We start from the raw sequence: 19,771 nt of genomic DNA on the forward strand, positions 1-19,771 counted from the left end.
ACAGAGAGCGAACAACTCCCCTCCAGAGTGGGCACCCACCAGGAACCTGAGGGCTGGGACCCCAAGTGAACACGGAGTGCACCGCAAGCGCTGGGCAAAGATGCACAGCCTCAGGGCAGCGCAGAAAGCACCCCCAACCACAACTCCCTCTCCAGGGAGCTTTTCTCTTGCTCTGAGTTCAAGGGCTCTTCCTGTGGCTGACTCCTGACAGATAGCTCATCGCACCCCGCAGTCCCCAGGCCCAGCCCCCACCTTCCCCACCACCTCAAGGTGCTCCATCCGCTCCCTTCCTCTGCGTCTGGCCATTGCTCATTGCAGCAGTTCCACGCACACAGCCGTGACTCATGACACAGGAATTCCAGCCCACTCCATGCACCAGGCAGGGGCAGGGGCAGAGGTCACCACGCCCTGGAGCGAGGAAGGGACAGGAGATGGGGATGGCCCTCCCCAGGCTGCCAGCTCCCAATCGCCCTGCGGCCACGGGCACCGCCCCAGGCCAAGCCTGAATCTAGTGTTTGAAGACTCCTAGTTTTTCATAGGACAGGGGCTCAGACAGTCCCAGGGCTCAGAAGAGAAGGAAGAGTGACCTATCCCACTGCCATAGAACAAGTGCCCTCTGGAGGAACCCACCCTCTCCTAAGCAGTTTTCACGGCATTCTGACCAGAGGTGCTGGCGGAGACCCAAGGCACTCCCCACACCCCCTCCTGCTGTTTCACATTGAACTTCTCTTCCCATTGATGGAGTGGCACCCGCTGCTCCCCCCAGTCGTCCTGACCACCTCAGGAACGACTCCACCTGTCTCCTGAAGACAGGAGCTACAGGAGACTCCCTCTCGTGGGGTCCTGGCAGCCACCACTACACAGCAGCTCCGACCATGAGGCGAGATCTACCCACCCACCAGGAGCCCTGCCTGGGGTACTCTGGCAGCATCCCCGGTGCCAGTAAATATTCATCATCCACTCAGTACATCTTATTAGCACCAAAGACAAGAAATCAGAATGTGCTCTTAGCACTCAACAGAAAGAACCATCAACAGTTTGCTTGACGCGAGCACCCCAAATGCCCCGTTTTAAGACATAAAGATGTTTCACAGACAGAGTGATTAAAGGCTGTAAATTCCCCTTCATCCCTTTGGCGTTAGCAGCTTTATTTACCTAGATCGCCTCAGCGAGATTCTAGAATACGTCAATCCTCTCCTTCAGATTTTAGAATATCTGCCCTTGAAATGACAATTCAGAGTTGCAGTCTCAATTTTGTACTATGGGAAAGTAAAATAAACAGTGAGCACTGCATCAAATGACATCCACCTGTCATAGGCTGTCACCACAGCCCACAGCAGAGGCACAGAGGAGTAGAGATCTTCGGGAAGATCTGAGCAGAGATACTCAGCCTGGATGTGGCTATCTCTGGCTGCACAATGGATATTAAAACTCTGGCCTCATGATTTTGTTACAAAGATTAAATGAGCACTACCTATGAATACAATATGTAAATCCAAATATACACAGTATCTGTTATACTGATGCATTTATTACTAAAGGTGACAAACCTCCAGAGAGAGCGTTGTCTGGAGTGGATAATGACCTTAGTGGGAGGGTCTGCATGCACGCTCACTTTCTTCCAATCTGATGAAACGATTCAGAAACCTTCGCCCAGATTTATTTTCTAGTAGTTTCATAAAAAACTGCCCGTGCCCTCAAGTGGACTCAGTTGTTGGTGACCAGGAGCCGGGTGCTGCTGGACCTCAGTATCCCCTGGAGTGAACACTGTGCACGTAGCTCGCGCTTTCACACTGCTGGAATGCTGATTCAAAGAAGTTACTGAGCAATCTGGTGTTTAAAGACAGCTGATATGCTAACAGACCTGCTCAACCCTTAGGCCTCAGGGGTGTATTTTTATTTCAAACTCTCCATCAACAAGAGAAAAGCACCTTGGATCAGGGGTCAAGGCTTGAGCACCAGCCCCCGGGTCAGCGGTCAGCCCTTAGGTGTCACGGCTCCTGCTCTCGTCCCCCTCTATGTCAGTCCTTCTCAGTGCAGCCCCTAAATCAGCTCAGCTTCCATATGGTTAATACAAATAGCAAAAAAAGCAGGACTCTCAACACACCCCCTGCGGGAAAAGGGAGTCACTCCATTTCAACGCACCTTGCTGGTGGCCAAGTGGCCAGTTAGACAAGACCTTAAGGAATCTGTGTGCTCAGAGAATGAGCTATAACTGCATTCTTCCAGGTTTGAAAAGTTTGATGGCTGGCCCTGATCAGCCAAAGGACTTCCATCACCCAGGGCCAGCACTGACCACGACTTCACTTGGAGCGGGAGGTGATTTCAGAGGGGCGCAATGCTGTAACTCATTTCCCAAACCACGGACAGGTCAGCAGTTATTGGCTGTGAATGAAAACACAACCAAGTCCACTGTGCTAAGACCACAGGCCGGATTAGGCCTGCTCCAGCTCTGGGAGACCCACGGCATAGTAAGGGAGAAAGACATGTGCCAGAAAGTCACAGAATAACACAGCGACGGGCACAAGAGATGTCTGTACAAACACCTGCCGTGGAGCAAAGCCCAGGAGGGACCTACGGACGCTTTTATTTTCCCTGATCTTACACAGTGCCCTCGGCAAGAAACAATAAACTATGGTGCTATTTGTTCAGACGGCCCCTTGAGGAGGCGTCCCCTCTGTTTAGAAGGCAGGTCACCGGAGCCAGGTCACGGAGCCCTGCAAACACGAAGACAAAATGTAAGTGGCCACAGGGTTGGCACAAGCTGAGGCGGCAAGATGAGGCAGGCCAGACGGAAAAGTGTTTACAAGCAGATCGGGGTTCTGGAGCCTGGCCAGGCTCCCGATGGGCCTGTGCCCACGCGAATTCCTTAGCAAGGTTACATAACGAGCCGGCTGCGCTCACGAAGGCTCTGCCCTCCCACCTCACAAAAGTGTGTTTTCTGAACACCTGGGGCCCTGCCCTTTAGAAGGGGTGGACTCGAGAATCTGACCTTTAGTGCACACACAGTGGCTAAAGACAGGCGGCTCAGGTGTGCAGTGGGAGGGCGCATGGGGTGGGCTGGCTGTGCACGGCTGGTGGATGTCACCTCTGCCTCACCAGTAACAATGCCACCTGCTTGCTAGCCCCCAAGTTGAAGAAATGACCCTCGGAGCTCCCTCCACTCCCCCAGTAGTTGTCCCAACCCAGCAGAGCTGACTCGGCCCAGCTGCTTGTAACCTTGACCTGTACTGTCTTTGTTAGTGGGTCTCAATGAAGAATCCCTCATGAGGAAAGATGTATCTGTGCACAAAGCTGACACTTACCAAAACCGAGGAGGGAAAATCAAAGAGGAAAAGATGCATTCTCAAAGGACCATGACCAAGGGTGGCGAGCCAGACCTAGGAGCTACCTTCCACCTCCCAGAGCATAGAGGGGGCTTGGCAAACAGCCGACAGAGAGGCACCCGACCCCTGCAGCTGTCGGAGGTGAACCTATAAGCGTCCTCTGCTCCTTCGGATTCTTTCCAAGTCACAACTGTTGCCAAATTCCTGATGAAAAATGGAAATGCCTGCATATGTGCACCTTAACAAGAAAAGGCCCTGAACTCAACGCCTGCCTGCAGTTTTCTCGACTTAAGGAGTGCCCGCTGAATACACAGAGGTGCTCATCACAACAACCCACCAAAATACACGGACAGGGCCCAGCCCAGCGGAGGTGCCTGTGTCGCCTGCAGGTGATGGGGAGCTGGAGAGAGGTGGGAGAGGAGGGCCTGGGTGCTCCTGCTGCCTCACAGAGACTCAGGAAACCAGAGCCCCCTGCACAGTAGGAGGGGAGATGGCCACGCTGCACTCTAGGCACACTGTGCCAACACCAAGGGACAGTCTGTGGCCTTTTTCCTCATGTTGATCCCTGAGGTCATTTTCAGGTGGAGCCTGGGATTTCCAGCTGCAGCACAACATGGACCCACAGATTATGATGGGGGGGTCAGCGCCCCCTCAGAGCCTCTCCTCCCTGGACACGGACATGCTGGAATCGTCTCTCCCATCCATGAATCTTCAACTCTTCCCTCTGTGTGCACACAAACACACCAAGTTCTCCTTGCACAAGAGTCACCCACCTGCTCACCTCACTCAATGACTGGAATCCAAACACCTGGGAGTAGGATGTGCGAGTAATTCACTGTCACATCCCCAACACTACCTGCTTAGGACACCTGCTGTGGTGAAGAAATGAATGAATGAGGGAATGAATGAATGCTGGTGACAAGCCATTGCCAAAGGTACCAGATGACAATGGTGCTCAACTTCACTATGAATCTTGCTAGAATAGGTTTATTCTGGAATAGGTTTATTTAACGAACACATGGGTTATGGGTCGAATTGTGTCCCCACAAAATTCATGCATTGAGACCCTAACTACCCGGACCTCAGAGCGTGACTATATTTGGAGATAGGGTCTTTAAAGAGGTGATTAAAGTAAAATGAGGTCATCAGTGTGGACCCTAATCCAGTGTGACTGGTGTTCTCATTAGAAGAGGAGATCAGGACAGACACACACAGAGGGACCACCAAGTGAGGACACAGGGAGAAGACAGCTGTGTACATGCCAAGGAGAGGCCTCAGGAGGAACCAGTCCTGCCAACACACTGATCTCAGACTTCCAGCCTCCAGGACCATGAAGAAATAAATTTCCGTCATCTAAGGCACCCAGTCTATGGGACTTTGTTATGGCTGCCCCGGGAAACTCATACAAGAGGTTAAAAGTACTTCTGGGCTCCTTAGCGATAGATAAATGAACCAAACCTCTTAGGTAATCATTTCTGTGAATGGCATAAGGAAAAACTGCCCCATGTGATGGAAAAACACCTTTTTTTTCAGCTGCAACCCACATCATCCTCCTCCTATCTGATAATGCTGCAGAAAATAAGTGCAGAGTGTACAAAAATGCACCATAAACACAGTAAGTATAAATCAAATAATAACAACATCCTGAAAATACTGTTAGGAAGGCATAAAGGGGCAAGAAGGGCAGTGTTTTATCAAGGCCAGCATCTGTGACAAGAGCTGGAGATCCTATTTGCCAGCATTTCTAACAGAAACAAAAATTCAGATAGGGTGCCTCCATGGCACAAAACATTCACTCCGAGAGACGCCACGGCTAGAAAATGCTTGGATGCCAGAACTCTCCACCGTTCTTCACACACATTGGCTTCTGCTTTGACGCAGGTGGACCTGGAATACACAGGCTGCAGCATCGCCCATGGCTCATCAAGCCAGGCTGTCCCTACCCACCCAGGGGACCAGCAGCCCCAGGAGAGGCTAACAAGGCAGCTTTTAGTGGAGACCCAGTTGGCCAGCTTGCTGGGTGTGGCCTTGTCCAGGATTCTCCCTCAGCTGTGGGCTCTGGATTGTAAAGTGGGGACAATGACGGTGTGCTGGGCACAGCACCCGCCCCATCAGCTGGTAGCAAAGCTGAGCCACCACCCTTGACAAGCACAGTGGCCACCTCTGGAGAGGCTTTGACAAGGACATGGCCCTGCCTCAAAGGCTCAGCATCCTTTGGGGAGGCAGATGGAGGCACCTATCATGATGGAGCATCAAATACGGACCAGCCCACAGGAGGGCACAGCGATGTGCCCCAATCATAGCAGCACAGACACCCACGTCTGATGTGGGCGACATGAGTGGGCAGCATTAGGAAGACCCAGAGGAAAGGGCCCTTGGGCCATGTGAAGAACATGACAGATAATATAGCCTCTCTGGGGATAAACGACAAGGAGCTCGTATGCCATGTGGAGGAGCTTGGGACCTCACTCCCCATGGGGAGGACGCTGGTCTGCAGTAGGGAAATGCCGTGCTCAGTGGGGGTCACACTGCATGGGACAGCAGCCCTGGCAGGAGGGAGGGAACTCACGTGTCACAGCAGCAGGATTCAGGACACATCCGAGCGGAGAATCTGCAAGACTAATGAAATGTGGTGCCACAGAGATGCCATAGTAGGGCGCAGCTCACAGGTAGAGCATGGGGCAGGGGTGGGGAGGGCCCCAGAAACCAGCATAATGGATGCTAGTGGGCTGGAAGACACAACGTGTGAACCAGGGGCTGGAGCACTGGTGGCAGACATGAATAAGGGGTGTCTTGGACCCAGCAAGGAGGGGCAGAGAGGCAAGAAGAGAAGTACCCTGAAGAGATGGAAGCCCAGAGGACACCAGCTCAGAGACAGCTGCCAGGGAGCTGGTGAGGTTCCCAGGGATGCCCAGGAGAAGAGGAAGGGGCTACAGGCTGGCACTGAGGAAGAGGATGCTCCAGCAAAGAGAAAGAGTGCACGTGATGGTGAATGCCACAGAGAAGACCAAAATGAGGCAGTCTTTGGTGATGCGGCCTCCAGTGATGTGGTCTCTGGAATGTGACTGGAGGTGAGGTGGGTGGAGGGATGAGAGGAGAAGGGAGGGGCAGTTGGGCAAAAACTATGCTTTCCTGAAACCTGGACAAGAGAGCAGGAGGGAACACTGGTGCCCACAGGGAGGAGGAGCTCGTCCTCTAGGCTGGCAGAGGAGACCCAGAGATCTGTCCCAGGCCAGGCTGGCGGGAGACACCAGGAGGAGGCAGAGGGTCTGGTTGAGCGCCCACGCCAGCCCTCACAGGGTCTGCTGCTTCACCCACTTCTCTGTTCTCCCCATGACTGTGGGGTCCTCTCTCCCCTCGACAACCCTGTTTGTGCTCCATGTTTCACAGAGCCTCAAGGACCCTCCAGCCCAGCTCAGGACCCCACGAGCTCCCCAGCGCTGCAAGACGGGGGTCCACACAACACCCCAAGGGCTCTAGACCATCAGCCCCCAGGCCCCGCTGTGTCTGTCCTTCACCTCCCCATTCGGCGCTGCTCATCTCCAGAGTTAGCCACAGGCCCTCAGCGCATGCTCGCTGGCCCAGCACCCGCATCTGCAGCTCGTCTTTCAGAGTGCCTCTGCAGGCATTGAACAGACTCACAAGTGTGACCTGGAAATAAAATTTTCAGAGAAGGGACAAATCATCACCCTACAGGCTGCCTGCAGCAGCAAAGATGGAAGATGGAAGTGCCAGACGCCCCAGCGAGTGGCCTGTGTAGTCAGTGGATCTAATCCGTGGGCCACAAACTCGCCGAGACAGGCACCTTTCATGTGGCTGTGGATGCCCAGAAGGCACCATTTTTCATCTAAGGACAGTGCAGGCAGCAGCGTCCCAAACACACAGGACCAAGCCTTCCTGCTGGAGCAGCGCACAGCTCCATGAGCTCGCCACATGCCCAGGGCACGTGGGAGCCAAGTCCTAGCACGTCTGCCGGCGCCTCCTTCACCCACCTCACTCCTCTCCACCCGCCCCACCCCATTCCCGGACCTGCCTCCCTGTTACCAAAGGCCAAACCTCAACGCCCACGTCCCCTCCGAATGACCCCATCCCGCCCGCTCAAATGCATTCCGTGGCTCAGGCCCTGGTGCCTGCCAAGGGGCTGGGACAGCGGCGGGGAACATAGGATGGGGCCTGCCAGGGGTCTTCCAGGGGTGGAGGCAGTGGCCATCCCCTGGCCAAGCCACAGTCAGCCGCGCTCACATCAGTGTGGGCTTCACCCCAGGCCAGCTGTCCTCGCTCACCTAATCCTCACAAACCCTGTGTATGGTCCTCAAGTAGCAGAAGGAAGACTTTAAACTCCGAGAGGCAGATCAACTTGTCTGAGCCACCCAGACCCTTTAAGCCGTAGACCTGGCTGGAGCCCAGACATGTGACCAAGGCCAGTCACCACTGCGTGATGCCCCTGGGCCGCATCAATCTCAGGGAGGACCACCACTCCCAATTTGCTGTCGCTCACGTACACCTGCAGGACTTCGTTCTTCCCACTCAGAGACCAAGTCTTCTGTCCCCCCATTCTCCCTATTCCTCCAATTCACCTTCCTATGGGGTTAACCTCAAGGTGTGATTCACTGCATTTTCAGGACACTGGAAAGAGCTTCAGTAACATTTCCCAAAAGAAAGCTACACAAACCTCCAAGCCCTCAGCGCCTAGCTTCAACCTCCCAGGACAACTAATTCCCACAAGGACATCCTAACACATGCCCACCCTCTGGCGCCTCACGGCCTGGGTACTGCCATGCCCTCAGCCCCAGTGCTTCCCACCCAACTCAGAGGGCACTTCCACCTGCACCCTTGCAACCCACCCACCTCGTCCATCACCGCCCATTCTGGGTGCGCAGCTCTGCAGATCCCCCTCCTGTGAAATGTCCACTTCCCCCACAGCTTCCTCCAGGACAAAGATGTCACTGCGTCCCTCCCTTCCTTCCTGTGCTAGGGCCCAACACAGAGACTCAGAAAGCTCAAAACATTCAAAAAGGGACTATTAGATAAATAAATTAATGGTATGGAAGGAAGGAGGGAGGGAGGAGACAGTGGGAGGGAAGGAAGAAGGAAGGATGGAGGAAGGAGGAGAAAGGAGGGGGAGGGGCAGACTAGGGCCCCCCACCTCTGGACCAGCCACACCTCGCTGCCTCAAGAAGAGCCTGCAGACAGCCGGCCACAGTCAGGTGGGGTGAGAGCCCCTCACCCCCGGTGCTCTTTCTGGCATGAGAGCCACTCTCCACATCTCAGTGTTTCAGCCATCTCCCTCAGGTCATCACAAAGAGACTCAGTCATAACTACTCACCACTGACCAGAGGGAGCACCCAGCCTGGAGATGCTGACTGTGAAGCCCTCTCCTGTGCCAAGTGTAATGCCATGGGGACAAAGCAATAGCCTGTAGCCAGATGGTTAGTGCATGACCTAACTCCACCAGCCTCTCTTGGCCTCTCTTTTTAAAGCTGGAATACTACACCCAGTGCACAGAGCTGGTGGGCAAACCAAAGCCACAGCCATAGAGAGCCCCTGTCAGTGCCCAGCACACAGCAGGTGCCTAATACTGCTTAGCCCCCTTGCCCAAAAATCCTAGGGTTTCCTGGGAGACACAGCCAAGGGCTGCACGCCCAGGCCAAGATGTGGAGATGCCCAGGAGCAGAGGCATCCCTTCCCTGTCCTGTCCCTCCTAATCAAAGGCATAAGGCCCGTGAGCTGCTCTGCAGAACGCCAGCAGAAACCTCGCATGCCCGGGTCATTCTTCTTTGGGGGCTGTGCAGCACCATGGCTAAGGAAACGGGCTTATGAAAGTGTAACCACCACCCTACACCTGGGCTTTCTCACCTATGAAACAGGAACACCTGCTCTTTCATCTTGAGGTCGTTGCGAGGATGGAAGAACGTGACGTTTGCAAAGTACTCGGCGTGACGCCTTGAAATAGCTAGACCAAATTACTGTTGGTGTTATTGCTGTCTATTCCCCCTTGTGCGCCTCTGGACCTGCAGACCCCTCTCTCACGACGGTGTGCAAAGCTGGACTCAGACCTCTGTAGCTGTGGAAGCAGGAGGCCCCTCCCCCAGTGACCGTGCAAAGGGATGCAGTGGGTGTGAGAGTATCCAGAGGTCTTTATCTTCATGAACCTCACTGACCTGATTTTTGTGAGAATGCAGAATGCAGCAAGGTGAGAGTTCACCAACCACGGAGAAAGGGATTTAAAATCTAAAATTTTAGGGGAAATTAATGAGAATCCTCAAAAACTTTGGATGAGATATTTATAATAAAATGAAAAGCCAACTCCTTAACAGTCTTCCTCTCCTAGGGCAGTGTGTCCTCCTTGGCCATGGAAGGATTACGTGAAAGCTACTCTGCATGTGGGAAGCCACACACGTGCCTTAAAAGTTTACCTTATTTCAGACAGATTTCTCTAAAATTATGTTAGATGTATGCATTTTTCTATATTCAAGATAGATAAACAGCAAAATAGAACAGCTAATCTCACCCAAGAAGCAGCACACCCAAGAATCCAAACTGTCCAGAGAAACCACTGTTTTGATTGTTAACCAGCCTGCAATACACTAGTTGCGTCCCACGCTTCGGCTACGACCGATAAAGAAATATTTTATGTATACACCGACTCCTGGCAGGCCTACAATCACGTTAGGATCACACATTACATGTGTGTCAGGGAATGGGAGCCCTCGGAAGTGCAGTGGCCCAGCTAGGGCTTTAATTTCACAAGTCCACATGTCAAGTGGCTCCAACGATTTGTTCTGTCTCTTCCGTTAAAACAGCTTTACTCAGAAAATTAATCAACTGACTTAAGGTAAAGGCTACTTTGCATTCTTCCTAAAGTTTTTGGAGGGTGAGCGGGTTGGTGTTACTGAAGATGACATTGTTTTCCTTTTTGAGTTGTGATTACCAGGAGAGCAGGGACAGGCTGTGGCACTCACCATGATGTCCCCTTTCAGGAGCTGGGCCGGCTCTATGGCAATGTAGATCCTGCTTTGGTTTTCTGGGCCAATGTTGCTTTGGAATAAACAAGAAGGTACATCATTGTGTAATTTCGTGATGACATGGAAACAATATATTTCAATAAAAGGAACCCTACAACTGAAAACTCAGAAATTACACAAAATATCCCACTTGGCCCAGGAATCCAATTCCTGAGACTCTCTCCCATGGAAATGAGTCTAAAAGGTACAAAAAGGCCACCGGGCCAGGCAGGGTCCTGACAACAACATCAGGGTCCACCCCAGGGCCTATGCCTGGTGGGACACACAGTGGGGATCCCAGGGGTGTGACAGCCACAGCTTCTGTAATAAGCTGAGGGTGCAAAGGTCACACCATCACTGATGCGTGAGTCGAGCAGGAGCCCAGAAATGTGACGACAGCTCGTTTTGAGTGATGACACGGTGGTGAGAACATTTTTACCTTTATTCATTTTCTATAAATGTTCATAAAATGCTTATCCAAACACAAAAAAGGCAACCAAAAAGAGTCTAGAAATTTGTACAAATTCTGAGGATGTATGTCTGCCCTTTGTCTAAAACGCAAACGGGAGAAAGAGGCGAACCCTGTCACAGGACCCTCCCACGTGTTTACTTCCTCACAGTGCCTGGCCCTCTGTTATCTCCAGGCTCCAGTGCCCATGCCCCTTTATGGAGCCAACCAGCATGACAGCAGCAAGACTCGCTGCCAGGGCGGGAGGAGAGGGCACAGGCTACCAGGCATCCCCTGCCTTAGCCCTCCCACTCCCTTCCCGGGCTAGGCCCACTCCCAGGCTCCCAGAAGTCCCCAGGAAAGCAGCCGTACTTACTAGATCCCTGACGTGTACACGGGCTGCATGGCTTGGTAGAGCTTCAGAAAGGGCCGACACACTGAAAGAGAGGCAGAACCATCTGTAAAGATGTGGAACCGTACAGACGAGCAAGAGTGTGGCAAACAGAAAGAGGCAGGTGCCCTGAGACAAGCAGCCTGCCTGCTGCCTCCGAGGCTGGTGGAAGTTGAGTGTGGAGTGGGACCACAGAGCAAGGGACACCGGGCTCGTGGGGCAGGGGTCTGCTCCCTCCCTGGCCACCTGTCCTTCCCCTCATGTGCAAGTTGGCCTCGCCACACTCTGACGGCTTCGTCCAGTCAGAGACCAGGAGGGCTAAGGACCGGATCCCAGGCGTGGCCCACTCAGGAGGGAAGGGAAGGCTCCTTTGCTGCAGCCGCAGGACAGGGCGCAAATCTGGAGACGAGCTCCGTGGAAGATACTCACCTCCACCCGTGTCAAAGTTGGGGATGCCGTGGAGGATGACGAAGTGCAGGAAAAGGGGAGAGGCGTTCATTTTCACCGTCCCCGACAGGAGCCCGCTGAGAAACTGCACGTACCTGCCAAGGACAGCCAGCTTAGAGCTTCCACAAAGTGCCCTCCATGAGCCCGGGTGGGGCTGGTGGGAAACGAGGAAACAGCCTGCTCTTCCCAGGTCTCGGCACCCAAGCCTTTGGCCCACACCCTGGAGAGCCACAGCCCCGGGCATGTGACCCCATCGAGAACCTCTGGACTCCCCAGGCTGAACGTGGGCCGGCAACAGGGACATACCATCCACGCTCGTGCGCGAGGAAGACCTGCCCTCTCGGAACAACACGCGCAGCCTTGGGCGCCCGCGCTGACTGCATGCGCCCTGCGTGTGCACTTGCCGGCTAGAGGGGAGCTTCTACGACACTAGAAGCATTTCCTTGTTGGGTCGTCCTGAGGCAAGATGTGGTGGCGGTGCCTGGAAAGTAGGTGTAGACCTGCCATGCTCCTTGACATCGCCTGGCCGCGGGCCCGCCCTCCTCCTGGAGGGTCTGACTCCAAAACAAAACAAAACCCCGCAGGACCCCACCATCTACAGGCATCTCTCATGCCTACACAGAGCCACACAGGAGAGGGAGGGAGCACTGACTGAATCACAGGGCTGTGCAGCACAGGCTCCTCCACACTGCAGCCACTCGGCCTCATCCACGCCCCACGGGCCAAGGCCCACCCTGCCCTGGACCGAGACCCTCATCAGGCTCAGCCCCACTTACGTTACATAAGCTCTAATTTATGCCTGCAATTCACACGTGGTCCATTATTTCAAGCAGCTGAATTTGCCTACAAAGTAAACTGAATAGTAGGAAATTTCTGGTAAATGTTAAAACCAAAGTTTAAAAACCCTACTTATAGTTCATCCTTTTAGGAAAATGTCAGAAAGGAACATATGCTTCGGCTTAGGTACCTTTCACAGTGTTTCCATTTTCTTGGTGGCAAATAGCATCTCTTCTCTTTCAGAATAGGAGGAAACCTCCCCAAAGCCATGAGGCCTGATGGAAACCCTGGCGGCCACAGGAGGCCAGATGGCTGAGCCACAGTTACCAGGGCCTGGCCACCAGATGGCTCCACACGCCTTCCCGGTGGTAGCTTCCATCTTGATAAAAAGACTCCTTAACTCTATCGTGTGCAGACATTGGAATATTCAAGTGAATTGTCCAACTACTTTTAATCACTCAAATGTTACACACGGCAGATTTCCTGGGCTCTTTAGTTCCCTGGTTTTGAGCACAGGAAAAGACATCACCGACATTTAGTTGGGGGCCTTGAGTCACTGTCTGCTCTGGACAGCAGCTCCTCCCTCCTCCAGAGCTGGGCACCCTGGTCACCAGACAATCCACTTCCTCAGCCCGTCAGGCTTGCTGGTGGCCCAGCCTGGCATGTCTACCATGCGGGTGCCTGGCCATTTGCTCAGGCAGTCTGCACTGACCACTCCGGGCAAGACAGTCCTTCACCCTGGACACCCATGGGCCCAAGGAGCACAATGACCAGGCATCATGGTGGGTCAGTTTCTGTTCTGCATTTTCATGCAAACGTGGAGGATCCCGCAGCCCAGAGACCCGTGGGGCTCCTGGCTGGGGGTGGCATGAGGAGTCCGATTTCAGCCGAGCCCAGAGCCCACCTGGGTTTCATTACAGCCACAGTCCTGTGAGAGGCCAACAGCCACCCTCCGGGGGAGCGGCATCTCTCCCCCAACCCAGGTCATCAGCCTGTGCTCCTCATGATGGCCATGGAGCCTCCATGTCCGCTGACACAGCCTGGCCAGCACTGTTGCCCAGTGGCCAGAGAAAGCACAGAAGTAGCTTCCTTTAGTGAGGACAGTCAATGTGACAGCAGAACGCTGTTTCCCTGTGAGCTCCCAGCAAATGACACCAGAGAGCAGGGCCTCGCGGTCACACGGGGCCAGAGATGCAAAGGGAGGAGCCGGTAGCCCTCCACCCTGGACCCTGGACCCTGGACCCAGGACCCAGGACCCAGGACCCAGGACCCCGACCAGCAAGCCCTCCCTCCTGAAACAGCTCCAAATAGTCACCAGCTTCCCAGATCGGTCCACAAACGGCTGACTAATCCATTGCTCAGCCAATACAAAAAATTATAAGCTCTTGGTATATAATTCTCCTCTGCATTTTTTAGAAATCCGCTTTATATAGATTCATATTTTTAGGTGAATCAAAGTCAAAAAAATGTTAACGTAAAATGCAACTTATTCCTTCACATGCTTTCATAATAAGGAAAAAATAAAATTTATTTCTATTTCAGGGTATTTTCTATTAATGAAATGCTACTTTCCAGCAAGTCTACTGCCTAACTTTGTGGAAGTAAAGTCATTTTTTGGTTCCTTATTCACAGGATATAATACAATCATAAGTTCTAAGTCAGAGTTCCGGATTCTGTGATATTGCAAAGGTTTACCCTAAGGCTTAGAATAAGCAGGACTGCAATCAGAACGGTCATTGAAGAAAACCTAACCCCAACCCCATCACCACACCATCCCACTCCCAAGACGGGGACACATGACAAAGGTCATTCGTAGATTGATTTTTGTAAGGTGTGTAGTTAGAGTTGACACAGCACCCCTGTCCTTCCCTCCAGCTGTGATGACCACAAATGTATGGCTGAGGGTTTACACAGATGAGCCAGAGGTCAGCACGAGGCCTTTGGCTCTGCGTGCCCAGCCAGGGGTCTGCTGACCCCCCCCGCCCACGACCCAGAACCCAGGCAGGGCCGGGATTCGAGTAAAGGCAGCACATTGCCCCTCACTGTCTCTGGTGCCTTTTCCAGGTCCTGCAGGCATCTAACTACAGGCAAATCCCAAATTCCAGATCCTACAGCAGAGCATCAGTGGCCCCGGTTCCACCAGCTACCACAGGCCTGTGTGCTCCTGGTCCAGGGCACGCCCCTGGCCCCTGGGGGCTTGTCACAGGTGTTAGCAATTCTTGACATCACAAATTAAGCATATCACCTCTCTGTGCATCAATTGTACTTTAGTGTGTGGGGTGTAGGGGTAAAGAAAACCTTTGTATCGTAAAACAAATGCCAATTTTTTCATGAATTTTTCATTGGCCTGGCCTCATCCTGCTGTTCCAAAAGCCCGTTCGCAACCTCATCAGTCCCTCAGGCGAACAGGCTGAGAAGCACTACCTGAAGCCACCTGAGTATGACCTGGAAAACAGAACAGTGTTCTAAGGGCCAAAGAAATCAGCACCTACGCAGACACCTTATAAATGCAACCCGGTCCACCGCAGATAGAAGCTGTGCTTGTGGCTGTGGTCAGATGACCTGTGTGGAGCTGAGAGTCAGAGGCCAGGTCATCAGGCCACATTTAACAGGACTGAGTCCGCCCAAGACGACCTGGAAACCGCCATCCTCACCAAAGAAAAGACAATTCAGACCACGGGTGGAAATCAGAGGGAACAAAAGCAAATGAAAGGATTTCATGATTACTTCATCAGCAAATTACGGAGAGGGTTGATTTCAACTCTGTGTACCTGGTATTTACTTACGGCAGAGAAGGTAGATAAGAATGAATGAATGAATGACAGGGTGTCAGGTGCCCTCTTAAAGACCATCACAACAATCGTATCCAAAATAGAAAGTTTCTACCCAGGCAACACAGTTCTCACAGCTGCACAGATTAGAAGCCTATTTTCAAACAGCACCATTATTTTCCTGTCACTATCTTTTCTTTCTTTTGAGAAAATAACTCCCTGCAGAGGATGCTTTCCATGCTTCATCTCAACTATCGAGTAAGTTTTAGAAACGAACATTTAGCTGCCTGGGGACTAACATAAGCACATGTGCTTCATTCGTGTTCTAAAGCAGCTTGAAATTTGCAGTGTTCACTGAATTATTTACAACCACTTGCCAAAGCAGAAATTTACATTTGGAGTTTCTCTAAATCTCCCTAAACAGGAGAATTGCACTTGACATAAACTCAGATCTCCCTGAAAACATGATTATATAAAAGCCAAGATGAAAGTGCTACTTTTGTAAGTAAAAGGAGCTGCTGTCACTGCACATCTGTCCCTCAGCCTTCCTAAATCCACCTCCTCCATAGCCCTCGCCACTACAGCCGCAGGGGAGATGTGGGCTGGGCCCCATCAGCCTACCCCGTTTGTGAGACCCAAGCTTGCCTGTTCATGCTCCTCAGCGCTCCCTTCCCTGGCCTCTAACAGGAGAGTAACAGGCCTCTGCTGCAGGATGGCTGCAAGGATGGACATTAGGGAGAGAGTGCATAACAAGCTTGTGGTGGGGACATGGCCTTGTCACCCAAGTGGACACTGCCAACACCCTGATCATCATGACTAGAGGGGAAGGCCAAGCCGGTCAATTCTGCAAGGCTCCCTGTGGAACAACCCTGCTCCTCATGTCCACTCTGCAAGCCGGGGCAGGAGGAAGTGTGGGAGGCGCCACCATGGCACAGAGCACAGGAAACCTGCTGGCCACATGGCCACATTCCCCAAGTAGGATCCTTTTGAGAGAGGATGTAGACACCTGCTCCCCATCTTCCTTGCCTTGTGTTCAAGTGTTCTTTCAGAAACCCAAGGCACATGTCAAAAATTACAGAATTATCAAAAACCAAATAATGCTGTTAGGAAATTTTTAGCTATTAGAAATATCCAGGACATCCTAGTTTCTGCATGCCCAGACTTTTGGCCTCTCTTCCCTTTCTCTCATAGGACACCGGAATGACCCCCGCCAGGACCTCCTAGGGGTCTCCTTTGCCCCTCACCCTCAGGAAAGGTTAGTTGTCCCTGTCATTCTCCCCAATAAACTCAAAGTAATGGGGCCAAGAAATGTGTGCTGCTGTCTGGATTCCTTCTTGGAAAGAAAGGAAATGTGGAGAGGAAAAGGAGGTCAGTAACTCTGATCATATAATTCATCACTTCCACGATGCTGATGATCAACTAAGACTGTAGAAGGACTTTTTAAATTATTTATCAAAGCAAAAGGGCCTCCAAGTTCATGGCACCCTCCAGCACAGCAGCGGTCACCAGCACCTCCAGAGGCCCACACCAGGGCTTCAACAAGCTGTTACTCAGGGTTTGCTCAAGGTGAAAGGTGCAAAAAGAGGGGACTGCCCCTGGACACAGCAATGCTGCTGGGAACAAGCAATGTGAAATAGGTTGTTGATGGCAGGGCTGCCTGCCGTAGGCCAACTGTTCTGTGGCTTTTAAGAGTAAGGAACAAAGTGAGAGAGAATTCACCTCCTGTCAAACAGGCCTCCTGCCTCGCGAGCTCGTAAACCCAGTATTAATTACACAAAGGCTCAGAGGAGGCTCATTGTTGAGGCTCCAAGCTTCTTGGCCACAAACTCCATGCTAATTAATTCACTCTTACCACGGGACTGATTTTGAAGTGATTTCTTGAGTTCGGTCCTGAAATAGCCAGCAGAGCTCCCCCTGGGGGTGTTTAGGAGCACAGTGATGACTCCCATCACAGCATCTGTCCCCACAAATGCGGTCACCGAAAGTTCTTCTGGCCTCAAATATTCCTCCAGACTTAGCTTATGCATTCACTCAGTCGTTTACCTACTCAGTAATGATTTGGTGAGCATCTTCTGAAACAGGATGACACTGTCCTGATCTAAGGGCGTGGGGACATTAGCCCTGGAATGCAAAACTGAATCCACATCATCGTCACAAAATGGGAATGCTACAGCTTCAAGTGTGCGATGACAGGAACGACACATGAAAACCATGGGCATGCTAAAGGGACTTTTTTCCCCTTTTTCCAACTCTTTCAATGCTATGAAAAAGATGCAATGAGTAATAAGAATAAAAAGAAGAAAATAAGGCAAACATTCTTTTCTGGTATGTGCTGAGCATTCTGGATGGATGGAAAGGATAAAAATCACATGACCATCTAAATAAATGCAGGAAAAGCATTTGATAAAATTCAATATCTATTCATGATAAAAACTCTCAATGAAGTGGTACAGAGGAAACATACTTCAACATAATAAAGTCCAGATATGACAAGCCCACAGCAAACTTCACACTCAACAGTGAAAAGAGGAAAGCTTTTCCTCTAAGATCAGGAACAAGGTAAGGGTTCCCACTCTTGCCACGCTTATTTGAGATAGCACCAGAAGTCCCAGCCACAGCAATTAGGCAAGAAAAAGAAATAAAGGCATCCAAATCAGAACAAAAGAGGTAAACCTGTCTCTATTTGTAGATGATATGATATTATATATAGAAAACCAAAAGATGCCACCAAAAATCTGTTAGAACTAATAAATGAATTCAGTAAAGTTGCAGGATACAAAATTAACATACAGAAATCTGTTGCATTTCTATACATTAATAATAAACTATCAGAAAGAGAAATCAGGAAAATGATCCCATCTACAACTGCAAAAAAATAAAACAAAATATCTAGGAATAAATGTAACCAAGGAGCTGAAAGACCTGAACAGTGACAACTATACGACATTGATGAAAGAAAGTGAAGAGGATAAAAATAAATGGAAAGATTTTCCATGCTTAGGGACTGGAAAAATTAATATTGTTAAAGTGTCGATATTATCCAAAGCAATCTACAGATTCAATGCAATCCCTAACAAAATTCCAACGGCATTTTTCACAGAAATAGAACAAACAATCCTAAAATTTGTATGGAATCACAAAAGACCCCTAATAGCCAAACAATCTTGAGAAAGAGCAATAAAGCTGGAGACATCACACGTTGTGATTTCAAACTATACTACAAAGCTATAGTAATAAAAATTGTAAGGTATTGGCATATAAACAGACACATAGATCAATGTAACAGAATAGGGAACCTAGAAATAAACCCATACATATATGGTCAATTAATTTTCAACACAAGCACAAAGAATATGCAATGGGGAAAGGTAATCTCTTCAATAAGTAGTGTTGGGAAAATTGGACAGTTACATGTAAAAGAATGAAACTGGACCACTATCTTACACCACACACAAAAATCAACTCAAAATGAATTAAAGACTTAATTGTAATACTTGCAACCATAAAACTCCCAGAAGAAAACACAGGGAAAAGCTCCTTGACATTGGTCTTGGTGATGATTTTTTGGATCTGACAAAGGCAACAAAAAAAGGCAACAAAAAGCAAAGGCAACAAAAGCTAAAATAAACAAATGAGACCACATCAAACTAAAAAACTTCTGCACAGGAAAGGAAACTATCAACAAAGTAAAAGGGCAATCTATGGAGTGGGAGAAAATATTTGCAAATCATATATCCAATAAGATATATATACGTCTATAAAGAACTCACACAACTCAATAGCAAAAAAAACCCCAAACAATCCAACGAAAAAAATGGGCAGATGACTTGAACAGACATTTCTCTAAAGAAGACAAACAGATGGCCAAAAAAGACCTGAAAAACGCCCAATGTCACTAACCATCAGGGAAACGCAAATCAAATCCACAATGAGATATGACCTCACACCTGTTAGAATGGCTATTATCAAAAAGACAAGACATAACAAGTGTTGGTGAGGATGTGGAGAAAAGGGAACCTTGTTGGTGGGAATGTAAATTGGTGCAGCCACTATGGGAAACAGTACGGAGTTTCCTCAAAAAATTAAAAACAGAACTGCCATATGATTCAGCAATTCCACTTCTGGGTATTTATTAGAAGAAAATGAAAACACTAATTTGAAAAAATATCTGCACCCTCATGTTCACTGCAGTATTTATAATCGCCAAGATATGGAAACAACCTAAGTGTCCATCAATGGATGAACAGATAAAGAAAACGTGGTCTATATATACAACGGAAAATACCATAAAAATGAATGAAATCTTGCCATTTGAGACAACATGGATGGACCTTGAGGGCATTATGCTAAGTGAAATAAGTCACACAGAGAAAGACAAATACTGTATGATATCACTTATATGTGGAATTCAAAAAAAAAAAAACAGCAAAACAAAACAAACTCAAAGATATGGAGAACAGATTGGTGGTTGCAAGAGGTGGGAGGGTGGAAGAGATGGGTGAAGGGGGTCAAAAGGTAAAAACAAAAAGGAAGGAAACAAGGCAAACATTGTCCCCTGGTGTGTGCTGAGCACCTTGGGTGGGTTACTCCCAGTTTACCCTCACGTC

At 50.3% G+C, this 19,771-nt stretch overlaps 1 protein-coding gene across 10 annotated transcripts in view; it reads right to left on the bottom strand.

The window, feature by feature from the left end:
* The window catches only part of TNS3 (tensin 3), a 259,293-nt gene that overhangs the window by 109,553 nt on the left and 129,969 nt on the right, over positions 1–19,771 (bottom strand). For all 10 annotated transcript variants that reach the window (XM_046669114.1, XM_046669123.1, XM_046669116.1 and 7 more), the window contains 3 exons: positions 11,599–11,711; positions 11,155–11,215; positions 10,289–10,364 (listed from right to left, as the gene is read on the bottom strand). In XM_046669114.1, the coding sequence (XP_046525070.1) occupies positions 10,289–10,364; positions 11,155–11,215; positions 11,599–11,711 (250 nt within the window). The remainder of the gene's footprint in view (positions 1–10,288; positions 10,365–11,154; positions 11,216–11,598; positions 11,712–19,771) is intronic.

This window comes from Equus quagga, chromosome 8 (assembly GCF_021613505.1).
Source record: "Equus quagga isolate Etosha38 chromosome 8, UCLA_HA_Equagga_1.0, whole genome shotgun sequence".
NCBI classification, from domain to species: domain Eukaryota; kingdom Metazoa; phylum Chordata; class Mammalia; order Perissodactyla; family Equidae; genus Equus; species Equus quagga.